Consider the following 18,611-nt stretch of genomic DNA (forward strand, 5'->3'; position numbering starts at 1 on the left):
CAATTCCTTGTCAAGCAATACTGTTTCTCTATGTGACATCCCAAAGAAGCAGGTTTTTGTGGAATGAAATAATTATGAATCACAGGAGCAGACTGTTCTCTTGCTTCATCATTGCATTTTATGGAAGCTGTAATCCATCAAAGCTCAGGAGAGCCACGTTGGGCCAACATGTACAGCTGTTTCCTCTAACTTAGTAATAAAAAGGATGGCCTTGATTTTTAAATATCATTAGTTGGCTTGTGTACTGTGTGAAAGAAAACATCCTGTTTCATCATGGAAGTGCACATGTGGTTTTTTGAGGAATAGGGCTGGGTGGGAGTGGAGGTGTAATGACCTTTCATTTGCGTGTGTGTGTGTGTGTGTGTGTGTGTGTGTGTGTGTGTGTGTTTAATTCCTGTTGTAAAAATTCTCTCCACTGATATATTGGCAACTGGTCAGTAATTGATAATCATAGAAAACAGCTGTGGCTGAGCAGATTTTTCTTTGGTAATAAGGCTAGGCAATGTAGTAGATGGAGTACCAAGTTTGGAGTCAGGAAGTCTCATCTTCCGGAGTTCAGATCTGATCTCAGATACTTACCACCATGTGACCCTGGGCAAGTCACTTAACCCTGTTTGCTTCTATTTCCTCATCTGTGAAATGAGCTGGAGAAGAAAATGGTAAACCACTCTAGTATCTTTGCCAAGAAAATCCCAAATAAGATCACAAAGAATCAGTTAACACAGCTAGAAAGAGTCAGGTAAATTTTGAATCTAGTTTTTTCTGCATTTAAGTCTGGCTGTCTTCCCACTACACTGTTCTGACATTTTTGTATTTAATGACATATCCATGTTGGGAAAGCATCCTTTTGATAGGAATACATGTAAATTATCTATTAGGCTGAGCTCCTTAAGAAAAGGGATTTTTTTCTTTTTAGCCTTTGTATCTCAGGGTTTAACATATAGTGCTTATTGACTGAATTTTCTTAGTGTGTACATCAACAACAATTTATTTATATAGTACTTAAAACTCCATTTAAAACCCACTGATGTAGGTAGTATGAAGAAACTAATCTCAGAGAATGCTTCCTCTATTTTCACAAACCTAGGTAGGGTGGAATGTGTAGGGGTGGTGAGGAATTTTAAATGGCAGAGGAGTTTTGTATTAAGAATATAAATTTAGCAACTGTGTGGATGATAGAGAAGTAAGAGACAATAATAAATATTTTAGTATTAAGAGAAACCTTAGAAATTTCGTAGTCAGAATATTATTGACTTTAGATAATGAGTTGTACCCAGGTTTCCTGATTTTCAAGACAAGACCATTGCCCTTTAAGTGGCTGAATCCTTATGACATTTTGTAAGATTATTAGTTTCTTTTTAAGAATCTGTATCATTCTTAGGTCAACCAGAAACTAGCAAGAGACTTTCTACATGTTAGAGAGCATTACAGATTTATTAACTTTTATATCTCATATATTTAAAAAAAAGAGTATGTTCTTGATCCCACCCTGCTCCCTGACTCAATAGTATTATTGTTTTTTAAACAACAGTATTCTCCCAAAGATGTTATATGGCTAAAAATTATAACACATTTTCCAAAGAATAAAAATTGTGAGTAACTAGAGATGACACAAAGTGGAGAAGCAAAAGGAGAAAAATTGTAAAGGAAGTAGACATGTGATTTCTGATTTGCATCCAGAAAGGCATGCCCTTATAAAGATTATGGTTTTAGCAAATGATCAAAATATTAGGATATTCCATGCTAGAATAAATCTCAAAAGAGTTTTATGTAGTTTTATAAGTAGGATTTTCCACCCTTCTAGTACAGTTGGACTAAGGGTAGTTTCCAGGTTGAGTATTTTCATGATGTAGTGAGGTTCAAATGAATTAAAGTCTGTAATAAAGTACTTTGAAAACTTTAAATCCTTTGTAAATACAAGTTTTTATTATGGCATATTCACTAAGACTCCCATACAGTTGAGGTACTATACAAATAATCATAAAGGTATAAGTGGTTACTAATCTAAGAAATACTCTCTCCCTTGCCCATTACTATGTCATAGTGCATTAAAAAATACTTCCAGAAACCATGCATATGAAATTTAGCTTTTTCTTTGTAAATTAATCTGATTCAGTCTTGTGACTTGCTTACGTGCAGATTTATGATTAAAATTATTTTTGCAATTGTTTTCTTGAGAGTTTATTAGAGAAGTCATTGGAAAATCACATAAAACATGTTGTTAAAGCTCTATAGTTTGGATAGTATTGCTGAAATGTATTATTTCTGAACTGGAAGAAAGATATAGTAGATAAATGTAATTAAATGGTGAAATTTTTGTTTATAGTTTAGTCATCCTGTATACTTACAGGCTTTTGACTTATTTTAGTATGGGGCATATCTGTAGTTCAGCATCTTATTAGTTCTATTCTCTGTTGCTACTGCTTCATTTCTCTTCTGTTTTTCAACGAAGGTACAGCAAAGATTTCACTTTTAAAGTTTCCTTTTGAAGAGCATTTGTGACATAAAAAAGAAATGATAGTACATGAAAAGGAATTTGACAGATAATGTTTATCTGGGTTCCAGAGCTTTATTTTAACCTTTTTTTTTTTTTTTCTTTTTGAATTTTTGATTTTAGAAGATTTTTTTTTTTGAAATTGTATCATAGGTGGGGGCAACTAGGGTGACACAGTGGATAGAGCATGAACTCTGGAGTCATAGTGACCTGAGTTCAAATCCAGCCCTTGACTCTTGCTAGCTTTATGATCTTGGGCAAGAATTGTGTTAAATGTCAGGCTGTAGAGGAGAGCCTAAGGAGCTGACTTTCAGACCAATTCAGAGGTTTTCTTCCTCTCATTATCCAGATAGGGTCTCTAAGTAGAAACCTGACTTTGGATAAAAGGAGAGTTAACTCTTTGTAGGCAAAAGTATTGAGAGCCAGACTAGAATCCATGTCAAAGTTAATACTTATTTCTCTATTTGGACTTTCAACAGAAGGCTGATGCAGGACAAAGAGAGTGTTCTGTAGATTTAAGAGCTAGTTCTATTGAGAGCTGGACTATATTCCTTGTCAAAGTTATTAAACTTTTGCCTGATACCTTCAGTTATCTTAAGTGCACAAATATTGTACTATCCTATATTTCATAACTTAAGGTAATTTCTTAAATCTTTTTTTCCTGTTTTATAATCTTTCCTTTTCTGTTTCAAGAGGCATTTGCATGTCACTACCCCTTCATCCTCTATGTACCACAAAAGGGGAAATCTTTGTCTTACCCTTAATTCTTGGGACATCTAAGTGTCACAGTGGATAGAGTGACAGGTCAGGAAGACAAAAATTCAGATCAAGCTTCGGTTACTTACTAGTTATGTGAATCCTTGGCAAGTCATTTAACTCTGCCTCAATTATGTTATCTGTAAAATGAGCTGGAGAAGAAAATAACAAACCACTCCAGTATTTTTGCCAAGAAAACTCCACAGGATCATGAATAATCAGACGCATGAATTCCAGGAAGGAATCATTTGATCATTTACACCTGCCTTTTATATTTTTGTGCATGAAGGTGACCTGCTGTAGACTTGGAGCACCTGAAAATTCTGACAGAATCTTAATGCCATGGGAGTCTGCCTGCTTTGTGTGATGAGAACAATCTTACCTTCTTCCTAAAGACTTATGTTCTTTCTTTCTTTTTTTCTTTTCTTTTCTTTTTTTTGCTGAAGCATATCGGGTTAAGTGACTTGCCCAGGGTCACACAGCTAGGAAAGTGTTAAGTATCTGAGAGCAAATTTGAACCGCAGGTCCTCCTGACTTCAGGGTTGGTGTTCTACCCACTGCGCCATCTAGCTGCCCCCTGACTTATGTTATTTCAATATAGTAAATAAATGATAAATCAATAATTAATAAATAACACACTAAGTGAAAGATGAGATTCTCTCCCAGTTCAAGGTGCCTACAGATCAATCATATTTTTTGGGATCGTACTTTTCTTAAATCAGAAAACTTTTAAGGTTAGTTAAATTCCCTTGTAACAGAACAAGACCACAACAAATGGTCATTATGGTACAGGCTAGATTTGGACTCAAATGATCTGTGTTCAAATCCTGGGTCTGCACTTAGTAGTTGGATAGGTCACTACTTGGTCAGGTTACTTTACAGCATATATAAAATGAGGGAGCTGGATCATATAGTCTCTGAGGTCTCCTTTAGCTCTGCAGTCATTATCCATCCTAGTAATTTTAATTTGATTACCTCAAACTCAAATAGAAACAGGCCCACTAAACCATACCTAAGGATTTCTGCTAGTCATGTGTTGTTGACATAGAAAACCATACCTTAGCATTACCTGTGTCTTATATTTTTTGTTTACTTTATTAAAAACTTCCCAACCTTGTTTGAAATGTTGGCATATTTGACATCTCAGGAGATAGTTTTATAGTACAGACGTCAGCCTGTCCCATTATGAAGGAACTTTGGGAAGATTTTGCAACTGCTTATAATTCTCCATTAAGTGATCTTCCCTACCATTACCTTGAGGTTTTTGAAGGGAAAGCTGTATTGATACACAAAGTACCAGATTTCTATTATTTATTCTTCCATAACTTGAAGAATATGACCACTTTTCAATGGAAATTTATAGTTTACAAATCACTTTCACATATACAGAATTTTATTTGAGCCTTGCTAAAATCCTATTCAGTGGTTAGATCTTGAGTTTCTAGGAGATCAAAGGGATTGTTAAGTAGCAGAATTTTTTGACTGCTCTTTCAGTGATATTGGCCTACTATGCTGCTTTTTTGGAGAACTCTAGACCATTTGCTATAGAAGAAGAAAATATGTAAAGATCATTAATAAATTAAATTTAAATAAACAATTCTAAATCTGAAGAACAATTTTAATTAAAAATTTTTTACATGTTCGGTTGTTTTAATCTCTTTGTGTCCCCATTTTGGTGTAATTTTGGCAGAGATACTAGAGTGGTTTGCTGTTTACTTTTTCAACTCATTTTACTTTTGAGGAGACTGAGGCAAACATCGTTAAGTGTCTTGCCCGTGATCACAAAGCTGGTCAGGGTCTGAGGCCAGATTAGAACTCAGGAAATTGAGTCTTCTTGGCTCCAGGCCTAATCCCTCATTCACTTTCTCTTTTAACAACCCACTCCACTCCTCTCAGAATTATCTTTTGCTTTGTTTTATTTTCTTCTGACTTGCATCTTGTTTTTGAGAATGAAAGATGTTAAGATTGAAAACTGTTTTTAATGTGTCATTTACAGAAAATGTTCAACATTAACCAGGAGGTTAATGTTCAATCTTTTTTTTTTTTTTTTATTTTTTTTTTTTTAATCCACTTAACATCTATTTTTTCAAGTGTGAATACTTTAGAGCAGAATTTCTTAATATTTTTAGGGTAGTGAACCCCTTTGGCAATCTGGTTAAGTCTAGGGATCCATTTATTAGGATAATGTTTTTAAATGCAGAAAAAAAGATATGTAGAACCACAAAGGAAGCCAGTTATGTTGAAATAGTTATCAAAATGTATATTTTAAAAATATTCATGGGCCCTGGGTTTAGAATCTCTAGTTTAGAGTGAATTACCAAAGATTCAGTCACAGAGTTTTGGTGTCGTCTCAAGTGGGTTAGTTTCTGTTGACTGTCAGCCAGTTGAAAATTTATTTTATTGTTGAACACTCATTAGTTGTAACATACCTATCTGAATTGCTGATAATGTAACTGTAAAGCAGTTGGTACTCTGAATGTTTTTTGTTTGAGTTGTTCTCAAGATAAGTTTTCTCTTTTGTAACTTCTTTTTGAAAAGTTTGAAGTGGTACAGATAGCTTAATCTCAGGACTTGATGAGAGCATCAGGTCAGCAGAAAAATGTTCTCTTGGCCCCATTGTTGCGAGCTGTTTCCTTTTTCTATGTTGTGTGGGTGTATATTTAAAATACAAACAAACATAGTCTTGGCAAATGTCTCACATTTTTTCAGATCTACCAAACTTGATACTGTCGAAGAGGAGGAGGAGCCATTTGATATTAGAAATCACACACAAAAAGTAAAGCAAAATGTTTGAACATAGGAGCTTGCTCTTGGGATATTTGGAAATCTAGGAACATTCAGATGCCTTTTAACAATCAGACTTGTATTTCTTGTGAAATAAGTGGTTTAAAATATAACTTGTGTATATTTCTAGAGACATTGTTGCTGCCAGAACATTTTAGACATGTTATGTGTTCAGTTTTTAGGAGAATTGTTATTGAAAACATGTTATTAGTTAGCAGTGTTTACATATAAAAATAGTTTTTAACATTTGTTAAAATTTTGAGTTCTAAATTCTTTTTTTCTGAACTTCCTTCCTCCCCAGATTGAGAAGACAAGCAATTTGATGTGTGCAGTCATGCAAAACAGTTAGTGATAATAAAAATGTAAATTTTTTTTCACCATCCAAGTTCACAACCTACTGAAACCTATCCATAGACCCAGATTAAGTACTACTGATCTAAGAGTTAGTTTGCAGAGCTGCTAAATTGCATTGATTAGAGAGTCCTACCCAATCATGGATTTTCTCAATGAATTCCTAAGTCCAGCCCAGTACTATTATTACAACATTATAGTCATCCATTGTCTAGCAATGGAATAACGGCAGAAAAGAGGAATAATGGATAAAATTTCATTTTTTTTTTCAGTCTTCCTGTTAATATTAGTTCATATTTCCAATAAGATCATTGTAATGGCCTGATGATAGCTATATCATTGCTTCTCCCCTCTGTGTGCGACTTTTTTTTTTTTTCTTTTTTAGCTCCAAATTATTCAGTTGAAAATATTGACTTGCCTTCACTCTTGGTGGGGAGAAGGGCCAGGACCATAAAGGTTTGTCCGTGGCATAAATTCAAGAATGGTTAGTCATTAATCGCCCTACTCATAGACTTTCCGAGTCTAATTCCACTGGAGAAGAGAAGACTAACTTTCTAATACCAGAAAATATTGAGCCAGATATGGTGCTAAGGTAAGAACAGATAAGGATAGGTTGGCAAAGGTCTTGAGGTCTATGGTTCTTTGAGCTAATGAATCCAATGACTACAATGTAAAATAGAACCATAGAATTATAGTTTTCTAGATCAAGAAGGGAGAGATTGTTTAGTCCAGAAGTTCTTAATTAACCTTAGGCCCATGAACAAATTTCAAGGGATCCATGATCTTTGATAGGAAAAAAAATTAAATCTTTATTTCCAGTAGTCTCTAACTAAAATTTAGCATTTTTTTCAGTTTTAAATGTAAGCAATAAATCACAATAATCTTTGTAGTCATTGATAAGTTTCATGTTTGGTTAGCATCATTGTGGGTATCTTAAAATGTTATTTATGCCTATCACTATTCTGAAATTACTGCAGTAATTAGAATTGCTACTATATAGTATGTGATCTCATGTACTGACATACTTGAGAAGTATTGATTTCCCTTTTAATTCTATGTATTTTTAATTCACTTAAAAATGTTATTTAGAGGAGTCCATAGGCTTCATCACATAGCCAGAGTAAGACAATTATGCAAAAAAGGTTAAAAACTCGATCTAATCCATTTCAAGAATGTGTTAAGTCACAATGGGATGGTTTTAAAATAACAGCACAAAAATTAGAATGCTATAGAAATCTAGTTTCTCAAAGTCTCCCAAAACAGTGTGGGTTATTTGAGAGAATTGGAAAAAGGGAAAATAGAAGCATCATATATATTTTTTAATGATTAGATCAGAAAACTGTATTAGCGTCTAATTGCACACACAATTATAGTTTTTGTGAACAATGAAGTGGTGTGGGGGTGTTGCTTTATTGTGCTTTTTAGCTACTTAATTGTTGTAGCCACATGAGTTTGCTAACTCATTTTTTTTTTTTGTGGGGAGTATATAACAAGAAATATGTTTAAAAAATGAAATAGTTAAGGTGGGAGAAATTTCTTCAACGTTTCACTCTTCTAATCTCCTCTTCCTCCTGAGAGATTTTTAAAGGACGTGAAGGTAACTCTTTAAAAATTGGATTTGAAATCAGAGAGTCTGGATTCAAATATTAGGAACAGCTAAAGTCCCTAATGGCACAATGGATAGAGAATCAGACCTAGAGTTATTTAGCAAGACTCATTTTCCCAAGTTCAAATCTGACCTCAGACTCTTACTAGGATTATATAATCCTAGGCAAGTCACTTTACCCAGTTTGCCTCAATTTTCTCTTCTGCAAAATGAACTGGAGAACAAAAAAAATTGGTGAACCACTGCAGTATCTTTGCCAAGATGGATCACAGAAAGTCAGACATATCAGAAATGACTGAACAATAACATTTATAAATTAATGACTAACCTAACTGGTTTGCCTTTGGGGGTCTTAAGTTCCTCATTTATAAAATAACGAAGATGGACTAGATTATTTGTTAGGTCCCTTCCATCCCTGAAGCCTGTTTCCTGTTACTGACTTCATTCATTTATTATGTAATTTAATATTCAAGACCTTTATTATATTGAAAAGATGTTGGTGCTCATGGGCATAATGGAAAAGGTGAGAAGTGAGTGTTTGGGAGAAAGATAATAAGATTTAGGGCTAGAAAGGAACTGACCTTTGCTGAAAATGAAGATTAAATACCTGGTGAAAGAAAGCATTTTTTTTTTTTTCCCAAATCAAAGACGGATGAACTAGGTCTTTTGTGTATCAATCTCAGTTTTTTTTTTAGCTGAAAGAGGGAGAAACTAAGGTGGAGGCATATCAATTAGGTCATTCACTGAACAAATAACACTTACTTTTAATAATTCTTTGTGAAAAATGTTTTCAAATGTTATTTACAATTTGTATTAAATACATACTATATTCAAAGTAGTGTTGCTGCTTTGGAAGAATAATCCAATATGATTATTCAGAGTTTCTCTTTGAAAAAATAAAAGGGAAAATTACCTAGAATAATAAATAGTTAAAGGTTCCTGAAAAACATAGTACTTTCTCTTCAGTATTTATTTTCTGTGTGTGTGTGTGTGTGTAGACATTTTAAAAGCACCTAGTATAGTGAGTCCAATGTGCTGTGTGCTTAGGATGCAGAGATAGAGAAGACGTCTAAGACAGAAATCCTTTCTTCAGGAATTTAGTACAGAATTTAAGATGGGGCACAACTCCAGAGGTTCACTTTAAATAAATCACCAATTTCTTGAAGATGAACTATATTTAAAAGTTATGGCTCAAGGAAAATGAGAAACCAGAGGAGGGGAAGAGCTTAGAGATTGTGTGCAGCTTAGGTTTTGAATTTTACTTACTGTCTCTGTGACTTTGGGTAGTTCCCTTTACCTTTCTAGGCTTCAGTATCCTTATTTATAAAATAAAAATGGAATAGATCAGAGAATGGGAAACTATTACCCATGGACCAAATCTGACTTACCACTTGTTTTTGTACTGCAGCAGAACTAAGAATGTTTTTTTGCATTTTTAAATATAAATAACATTTTACTTAAAAATATAAAGAAAAATGTTCTTATTTCATGCTATACAAAAAACAGGCAATGGGTCAATTTAGGCCTGGCTTAATTTGCCCACCCTGGAAAAGATGGTCTGTGGTTCTTTACCTTTGAGGTAAGGGGGCCTTTGAGGGTGGGGGACATCTTGGGTAAAAGACATAGGAGGAAGGAAAGGGCAGAATGAGTTTGGAAGCCTGGTAAGTAAGTAATCCAGTTGTCTCTATGAATATAAAAGAAGATGAGGAAGTTGGATTAGTTTAGGAAATGACCATAAATTTCACACTCGTTTAACTTTAGGATTGCTGAAATGTACATGTACCATACTGTTGGTATTGTAATACTTATATATGATAATAGCATTTTCTTAAAATCCTAATGGTAGATAGCATTGCAGATTTTTCTTTTGAAAATTAGTTGTAGGGGCAGCTAGATGGCACAATGGATAGAGCACCTGGAGTTAGAATACCTGAATTTAAATTTTGCCTCAGACACTTAACTTAACACTTACTAGCTGTGTGACCCTGGACAAGCCACTTAACCCCAAATATCTCACCTAAAAAGAAAGAAAAGAAAATTAATTGTATTTTTTTTTTTTTTATTTTCAGGGCAGGTCAAAGTCTTTCGAGCTCTGTATACATTTGAACCCAGAACTGTAAGTATTTAATTTCTCTTCAGTTATAAAATAAAATTAAGTTGTTCTTTTTTACCCCAAATTTTTGTCTTACTTTTGATTAGAAGGAATAAATTTTGAATAATAAATTAAATATTTAATCATTTCCCACATAGAGTGGGTGATCTACCTACCAATGCCTCTGTCATCTACACACCCCTTAACCTCCTGTATGTGGCTGCTTACCTGTTCCACTGTCCTCACTGTGAAATCTCAGGCAAGTTGCTTAAACTATGTCAACTTCCATTTCTTCAAACTTAAAATGGCACTGATAATAATACGTGCCTTCCAGGGTTGTTGGTGAGATTAATTGAGGCAATATTTAAAAAGCACTTTAACCACCCCTCCCTCCCAATATTATCACACAGTTGGGGGCTTAAAAATTACTTGATTCCTCCCTTCTTTCTTTTCTCTGTTTCTCCTTTCCTAACAACCTTCCTTAAACCTTCATTTTCAAAGATGAACAATATACTTTTTTCAGTTCTTCTCTTTTATATTTTCCTCTTTGCATTATTTACACTATTCTTCACCACCTTCTTGAGATTTTTTTCTTCAGCTTTCTGTTATCCTGAAGCTCTTTCTTCCTCTTTGGCTGCTCCTTCTATCCCAGAATTACAGAATTTTGGAGCAAGAAGGAAACAAGATTTTTTGTCAAACCATTTTCTTTGTTTTGCAGATAAAAAACAATAAGACTTAGAAGAGGGAAGTGCCTTTGTTGATGTCACAGAATTAGCTAGAGGCTGGACCTTGACTCCGATTTGGGTCTTTTCCTTTCATTTATCTGTCCTGTTATCTTTCTTATCTTATCAAATCTCCTTCCTTCTGGCCTACCAGTGTGACTTCTACTCTTATGATTCCATACTTTGTCTCTTCCAAATTTAATATATTTAAACAACTTTATCTTCACTTCTGTGTCACAAAAATAATTCACTATCCATATCTCCATCTTGATACATATCCATTTATGCATCTCTCTCATATATATATCTATGGTTCTCTTTCTACTTATTAATCTGTTCATTAATTTATCTTTGTCTTCCTATTTATTGGTACATTCATTTATCTTTCTATCTATTGATCTCTCCATTCATCTATTTATTTGTCTTTAGTAGAAATCTGCTACCTCTCGATCTGTTTCTTGACCTCTAAAAGCAAATTTCTAAGTACCAATTAGATAGCCTGTCTTCTAGTGAAATTTGACATGTTTTAGAAATATACATCTTCCAATGAAATTAAAATGTTCTAAATCACTATTGATTAGAGAAATGCAAATTAAGATAACTCTGAAGTACCAACCACCTCACATCTCTCAAATTGGCTGATATGACAGGAAAAGATAGTGATAAATGTTGGATAAATTGCTCTCCAGAATGGGCTCATTTCCCAATTCCACCAACAATGCATTAATGTCCCAGTTTTACCACATCCCCACATGTAAAGGACTCAAATGCTGTGTTCATTTTTTTCCTTTTTCTTCTGTTCCCCTTCTCCCCCCCCCCCCCCCCCCCCCCCCCCCCCCCCCCCCCCATGGTTTTTCTTTTTTTGTTATGGTTTTTCTCTCCTAACATGATTCATAAAGAAATGTGTATTTTAAATTGTGGTATATGAATGTTATGGAATATTATTATTCTGTAAGAAATGACCAACAGGATGATTTCAGAAAGGCCTGTAGAAGACTTATATGAACTGATGCTGAGTGAAAAGAGCAGGACCAGGAGATCATTATATATTTCAACAACAATACCATATGATGATCAATTATGATAGATGTGAGTCTTTTCCACAATGAAATGAACCCAATCAGTTCCATTTGTTCAATAATGACCAGAACCAGTTACACTCGGCAAAAGAACTCTGGGAAATGAGTGTGAACCACTACATAGCATTTCTAATCTCTCTGTTTTTGTCTTCTTGCATTTTTGATTTCCTTCACAGGTTAATTGTACATTATTTCAAAGTCCAATTCTTCTTGTGCAACAAACTAACTGTATGGATATGATGCATATATTGTATTTAACATATTTAACATGTATTGGTCTACCTGCCATCTGGGGGAAGGGGTGGGGGGAAGGAGGGGAAAAATTGGAACAAAAGGTTTTGCAATTGTCAGTGCAATTACCTATGCATATATATCTTATAAATAAAAAGCTATTTAAAAAAAGATTTAGAATTTGTGATGGGGGAAATACAGGGAAGTAGATAAAACAAACAAACAAAAAAATCTTAGGGACTATCCTTCCATATTATTCCCATCTTTTTTGATTAAACTCTAATAAAGCTTTCTACAACAGCAAAAAAAAAAAAAAAAAAAAAAAAGAAAGAAAGAAAAAATGTTTATTTAACAAATTAATGTACTTGTACAACCAGAAAAAAACAATTAAAAATAAAAGAGAAAAAAGAAATATTCATCTTCCTACAAAGAAAGTTAAATTTTCAACCTTTTATATCAGAGAAGCAGTATGATATAGTAGAAAGCATGCTAAACTCAGAATCAAAAGTTCTGTGTTCAAATTCTAAATAGTTTTATGGCCAAAAACATGTCATTCATCCTTGTTTGTTCATCTAGAATCAAAAACATAGATTTATAGTTTGAAGGAATCTGTATCTTATGAGAATGCTGAATTCAAAGGTCATAGAGTAAATGATAAAAATGGGATTTGAGCCTAAGACTACTAACTTCAAATCTATTCTTTTTACCAGGCTACCTCTGTGAGATGGGAATACTAATGTTTTTCTTATATAGGTGATAAGATCAGATGAGATACTGTACATAAAGCACTTTGTATACCACAAAATGTTATCCAAATATCTTTCTATTAATAATATTACTAAGAAAAATCATGGATAGTCTTGGTATCAGAAATATCTATTTTCAACCCTGGCTCTGGCATATACTATTTTTTTTTCCTTTTTCTTTTTTCTGTTTGTTTTTTTAACAAATCAATTACTTTTTCAATTCTTCCAGACAGCTCATTAACTCTATAAATTGCAGAGTTGATGCTAAGTTGCTTTGGAGTTGCTGAGGATGCTTTGAAAGGAAGTTTTTGCATCTGAATTTCAATCAATCAGTGAAATCACACATCTGGTCTATTATTATTAAAATCTATTAATTTGCATTGCTGTTTCCAGAACTATCATTATTCCTGTAGTGGTTGTGATTTAATAACTCTTATTTCTGAAAATGACTTGACTAATTATATAGGCTTGAAACCTGGAAATTCTCTCTGATTGATCTGTCATTAGACCTCCATATCAATTGGGTTATTAAGGTAGAGTGGCATAGTGGAAATATTACTGGTTCTGAAACCAAAGGACCTGGCTTCAAATCTCAGGTGCTTCCTACTTTTGTGATTCTATGCTGACTACTTTACCTCCTTGACTTCAGTTTCTTCATCTGTAAAATGAGGGGATTGGATTAAATGGACTCCAGGTTCCCTCTTACTTAGTAATCTATAACCTAACTCTTAAATAATTAAATCTGTACTCCCTTACTATCCTAGTTCAGGGCTGCATTTTTACTTTTTTCTTTTAGATCAATATAACAGTATCTAGTTTCTCTCAACTCCAGCCCATTTCACATATTAACTCCAAATTTATCCAATACTCTTTTTTTCATCTTATCACTCATCTATTTTTAAAAACCTTCTGTTAACTCCATGCTTCCTATAATGTCCAAAATCCTTCAGAGCTCTCCAAAACCAAATCCCAACCTTCTTTTTCAGCCTTCTCTTTTTTTTTATTCCTTTCCTGTATGTACTTAACTTTACTTCTACACTGGTCTAATTCTCTTATCAAATATGTTTGGCACTTTCTGGACCGTGAGCTTTGCTCAAGTGACTCTTCCCTGCTAAAATGTCTACTTCCCCCCTATCCCAAATCTTACTAACTTTGAAGTTCCTTCATTCCTGAAGCTTATTGTGGCCAATCTGGCTGGAACTTATCCCTGAAACTCATTAGCACCAATCATTTAATACCTAGTCTCTTTTCTGTGTGTATTTTAATTCCCTAAATAGAAGCTGAAACTACTTGAGGATGAGGATTATAAATGCCTTAATAAATGTTTTTAGACTGATTAATTGATTGCTTTAGAGCAGGAAGGACTCTTAGAGGCCATATTTAGATGATTCCTGACACCCTATCAGGTTTCATGCTACTTTTATTCTTTCCAGTCTTAGGATGCTGTCTTGTTATAGGATAGGCATTTAACCATTGTTCTTTTTCTTTCTTTTTTTTTTTTTGGTGTGTGTGTGTGTGATTGTTGATTTCTTTTTTCTTTCTTTCTTTAAAAAAAAGAAAACCATCTTTTCTCTAGATGCTTGTAGTCTATTGTGCTGTCTGAAGTATTACTGACAGAAAGTTCTGAAAAATAAATGGCCACTTGATGTCTTCATCTTTGGAGACTCTCTAAACCCAGATCTAGCTTGGAATATACAGAGTACTAAGTTTTGGAATATACATGTTACTAAGTGTTCCAGCATTGCCCAAATAGGATTCTCCCTGTGGTCAACTTTACATAGCTGAACAATCAATCCCCTGGGAGAAGAAAAGTTATTCACAAGTGTTATAATCTGATCATGGTTTGGAAAATAAGGTAGCTGCTGGGAAATAATTCAGAACTAGATTTGATGCTGATGTTGCCATTGATGACATCAATGTCCCCTCGTCCCCCAAGTGTCTACCTACCTCTAACTTAAGGGGTTAAGGCAAAGATAATTTAACCTTGATAAATGAATAAACCACATCAGGTTTGACTCATTGCATTTGGTTCTTTTGGTCACCATTTCCTGTCTTTGGTTTTAAAGAGTGGTGGACAGGACAGACTCAGTAAGTTACAATCTAGTTATTTCTTCTCACCCGCTAACAGCTTCCTATACAGACCTGGTTAAACTGGATAAACTAGAGTAGAGAAACTAGGGCAGACAACAAAGACGTATTTCTGGTCTTCCAGAGTATACTCTATTGATCTCTTTAAAAGAAAGCCAACTGCTACCTCATTCAGATCCAATCCTGTTTACCAGGCCTTTATAGGATGAGGAGATGAAGGGAATGAATATTGGACTGGAGCTTTAGCAACATTTGCCAGCTTTTTAACTCTTCACATTTCCACATGTACTTCTAAACCACCTTTACAAGTCTAAGATTAAACCCTCTGGGATTTGCTCAGTGGGTGTTCTTCCCTCTGTAACTGCCTATTACCTCATACTGTTCCTCTATGAGTATACATTTTAATGACTCACCTCTTAGATATTGGTCTGTCATTTTTGTCAGGAAATTTCCTTTAAGATGAGAATTCATTTAGGGTAATTGATATAGAATTAGGAAGAGTTCATCTTCCTTTCCAAGGGTATGGCACTGTGTGTGTGTGTGTATGTGTGTGTGTGTATGTGTGTGCGCCCTTCACCTGAAGACCATAGGAGATTATTCCCTGTCCTAATTCCAGAGTTCCCATTATTTTAGCTTTGAGATTCTATTCTTAGGCAGAACTGTTAGATAAAATAATCCTATAATGAATGTTTAAATGAATTTAATTGGAGAAAGTGACTGAAGCCCTGAGTTCACTGCTAATTTCAATGAGTTATCTATGTTAATATTTGGATATAAATGTGTTTTGATATATGGCAGTTTAACTTACTAAGTTTCTTAATTTAATGTGGGGGTCTAGAAAAATTTGACAACTGCAAGAGGCTTCTGAATACAATGACCAAAAATCAATTCAAAGTCAGATCTGTAATTAATCTGAGGTTTTGCATCTTGGGATTTCACTGCAGTCTTGGTTCTGAAGACACGTGTACTTTGCATTGTGCATGCACAAACACTGCTTCCTTGATTCAAGCAGAAAGGGGTCTTGAGTAGAAAAAATTTAAAAAGTCTTGGTTTAAAATTGTGACAGTTTCTTCACTTTACAGATACACCTTGCATACAGATAATATGAGCCTCCTTCAGCTGCTAAGGCCTTTCCCTTTGACCTTGTGCCTACTTTGTATCTATCTTATATATACCTATATATGTACAGACATACCTAGGGAATCTTGCAGGTTCAGTCCCAGATCACCATTAGTAAAGTGAATATCACAATAAAGTGAGTCACAGGAATTTTTTGATTTCCCAAAATTTTAAAAAATTATAAGCTTAACCTTTCATACAAAGATTCATATACAGATATAAAAAAAGGAATTAAATCTTACATAAATTCCCCAGCATTTAATAAGGGAAAACCAAATGAATTAACTAACAGACAACCAAAGAAAATGCTTTTGTTCTGTGTCCTCTTCTCATTCTATCTGAAGTTCTTTTACTTTTGACTTTATTCATTAAATATTATCTATTTGCAATTATATTGTAGGAAAAATAGATGGAAAATTCACCCTAACAAAGGTAGATCATCTGGTTAGAAGGTAATCTTTTTAATGTAAGGCCTTGAGCAGACTTTGAAATTTAGGTCAAACTCTTTGGGGGGTGGTGAGACTGATGCAGCTTCCTGTGGCTTAAAAGCCAGTATAAGAAATAAATGTGTGGTTACAAGTATAGAAAATTGGTGACCCACCCCTGTTTGCCAAACAAGAGACATGGGAAAAATTCTTATGTTTGATTTCTCCCATTCTTCCCCTTCTAAAGAAAAGAAAATTGTTAAAAACTCAGAAAATATGACAAAGATGAAAATTCATAAGTCTAAGAATTTTTCAAGTTACAGCACATTTATAACACACACATACACACACACATACAGAGGCAGGTGTGTGCATGCGCAGTATTATTGTCTTTGGGACACCATGTTTGTGTGTGTGTATATGTAGTATTTTAAGGTTTGCATTGTGCTTTTCTCACAGAACTCCTGTGAAGAAAGTATTATAGATAATATCCACATTTTATAAATTAGGAAAATAAGGTCTTAAGAGAACCCAGCCTGAAAGTAATTAGCAGAGACAGGATTTCAGCTTGGACTTCTTGATTCTACTTTACTACATCGCTTTATACAAGTTATAGTATATGGCAGAGTCAGGATTCAGAGATTCTGTGACTCTAGGCTCAATGTTCTTTTCAATAATTCTAAAGGACATATAAATCTAAAATCTACATGAACAGCTAGTTGGCACAGTGGATAGATCACTGGACTTGAAATCAGGAAAACTCATCTTCCTAAATTCAAATCCATCTTCAGATACTTAGTAGCTATGTGATCCTGGGCAAGTCACTTAACTCTGTCTTTATTTCCTCATCTGTAGAATGGACTGGCAGGAAAATGGCAAACCACTCTACCATTTTTGTCAAAAAAGCCCCAAAGGGGTCACAAAGAGTTGCCCACTACTGAAATACCTGAACAACAAAATTTACTTGGATCAGTGCCTTTATAACTCAAATTTATATAGTGTTTTAAGGTTTGTAGAGTACTTTACACATGCTAACTAATTTGATTTTACAACCCTGTGAACTAAGTGCTATTATTATTTCCATTTTATAGATGTGGAAATTGAGAATGAAAATGATTAAATGGATCACTATTGACTACAAAATTGAAAATTATGATTATATCAAATTGAAAAGTTTTTGTACAAACAAAACTAATGCAGGCAAGATTAGAAGGGAAACAGTAAACTGGGAAAACATTTTTACAGTCAAAGGTTCTGATAAAGGACTCATTTCCAAAATATATAGAGAATTGACTCTAATTTATAAGAAATCAAGCCATTCTCCAATTGATAAATGGTCAAAGGACATGAACAGACAATTTTCAGATGATGAAATTAAAACTATTACTACTCATATGAAAGAGTGTTCCAAATCACTATTGGTCAGAGAAATGCAAATTAAGACAACTCTGAGATACCACAATACACCTGTCAGATTGGCTAGAATGACAGGGAACAATAACACGGAATGTTGGAGGGGATGTGGGAAAACAGGGACACTGATACATTGTTGGTGGAATTGTGAATACATCCAGCCATTCTGGAGAGCAATTTGGAACTATGCCCAGAAAGTTATCAAACTGTGCATACCCTTTGATCCAGCAGTGTTACTACAGGGCTTATATCCCAAAGAGATACTAAAAAAGGGAAAGGGACCTGTATGTGCCAAAATGTTTGTGGCAGCCCTGTTTGTAGTGGCCAGAAGCTGAAAAATGAATGGATGCCCATCAATTGGAGAATGGTTGAGTAAATTGTGGTATTTGAATGTTATGGAATATTATTGTTCTGTAAGAAATGACCAGCAGGATGAATACAGAGAGGATTGGCGAGACTTACATGAACTGATGCTGGGCGAAATGAGCAGAACCAGGAAATCATTATATACCTCAACAGCGATACTGTATGAGGATGTATTCTGAAGGAAGTGGATTTCTTCAACAAAGACAAGATCTAACTTAGTTTCAATTGATCAAAGATGGACAGAAGCAGCTATACCCAAAGAAAGAACACTAGGAAATGAATGTAAACTGCTTGAATTTTTGCTCTTCTTCCCAGGTTATTTATACCTTCTAAATCCAA

The 18,611-nt window shown here is 34.3% G+C and overlaps 1 protein-coding gene across 1 annotated transcript in view; it reads left to right on the forward strand.

Annotated features, from left to right (window-relative positions):
- The window catches only part of OSTF1 (osteoclast stimulating factor 1), a 57,166-nt gene that overhangs the window by 24,473 nt on the left and 14,082 nt on the right, over nucleotides 1-18,611 (forward strand). Inside the window, exon 2 of the mRNA XM_012542873.3 lies at nucleotides 10,061-10,107. Within this exon, the coding sequence (XP_012398327.1) occupies nucleotides 10,061-10,107 (47 nt within the window). The remainder of the gene's footprint in view (nucleotides 1-10,060; nucleotides 10,108-18,611) is intronic.

This window comes from Sarcophilus harrisii, chromosome 1, assembly GCF_902635505.1.
Source record: "Sarcophilus harrisii chromosome 1, mSarHar1.11, whole genome shotgun sequence".
Classification (NCBI taxonomy): Eukaryota; Metazoa; Chordata; class Mammalia; order Dasyuromorphia; family Dasyuridae; genus Sarcophilus; species Sarcophilus harrisii.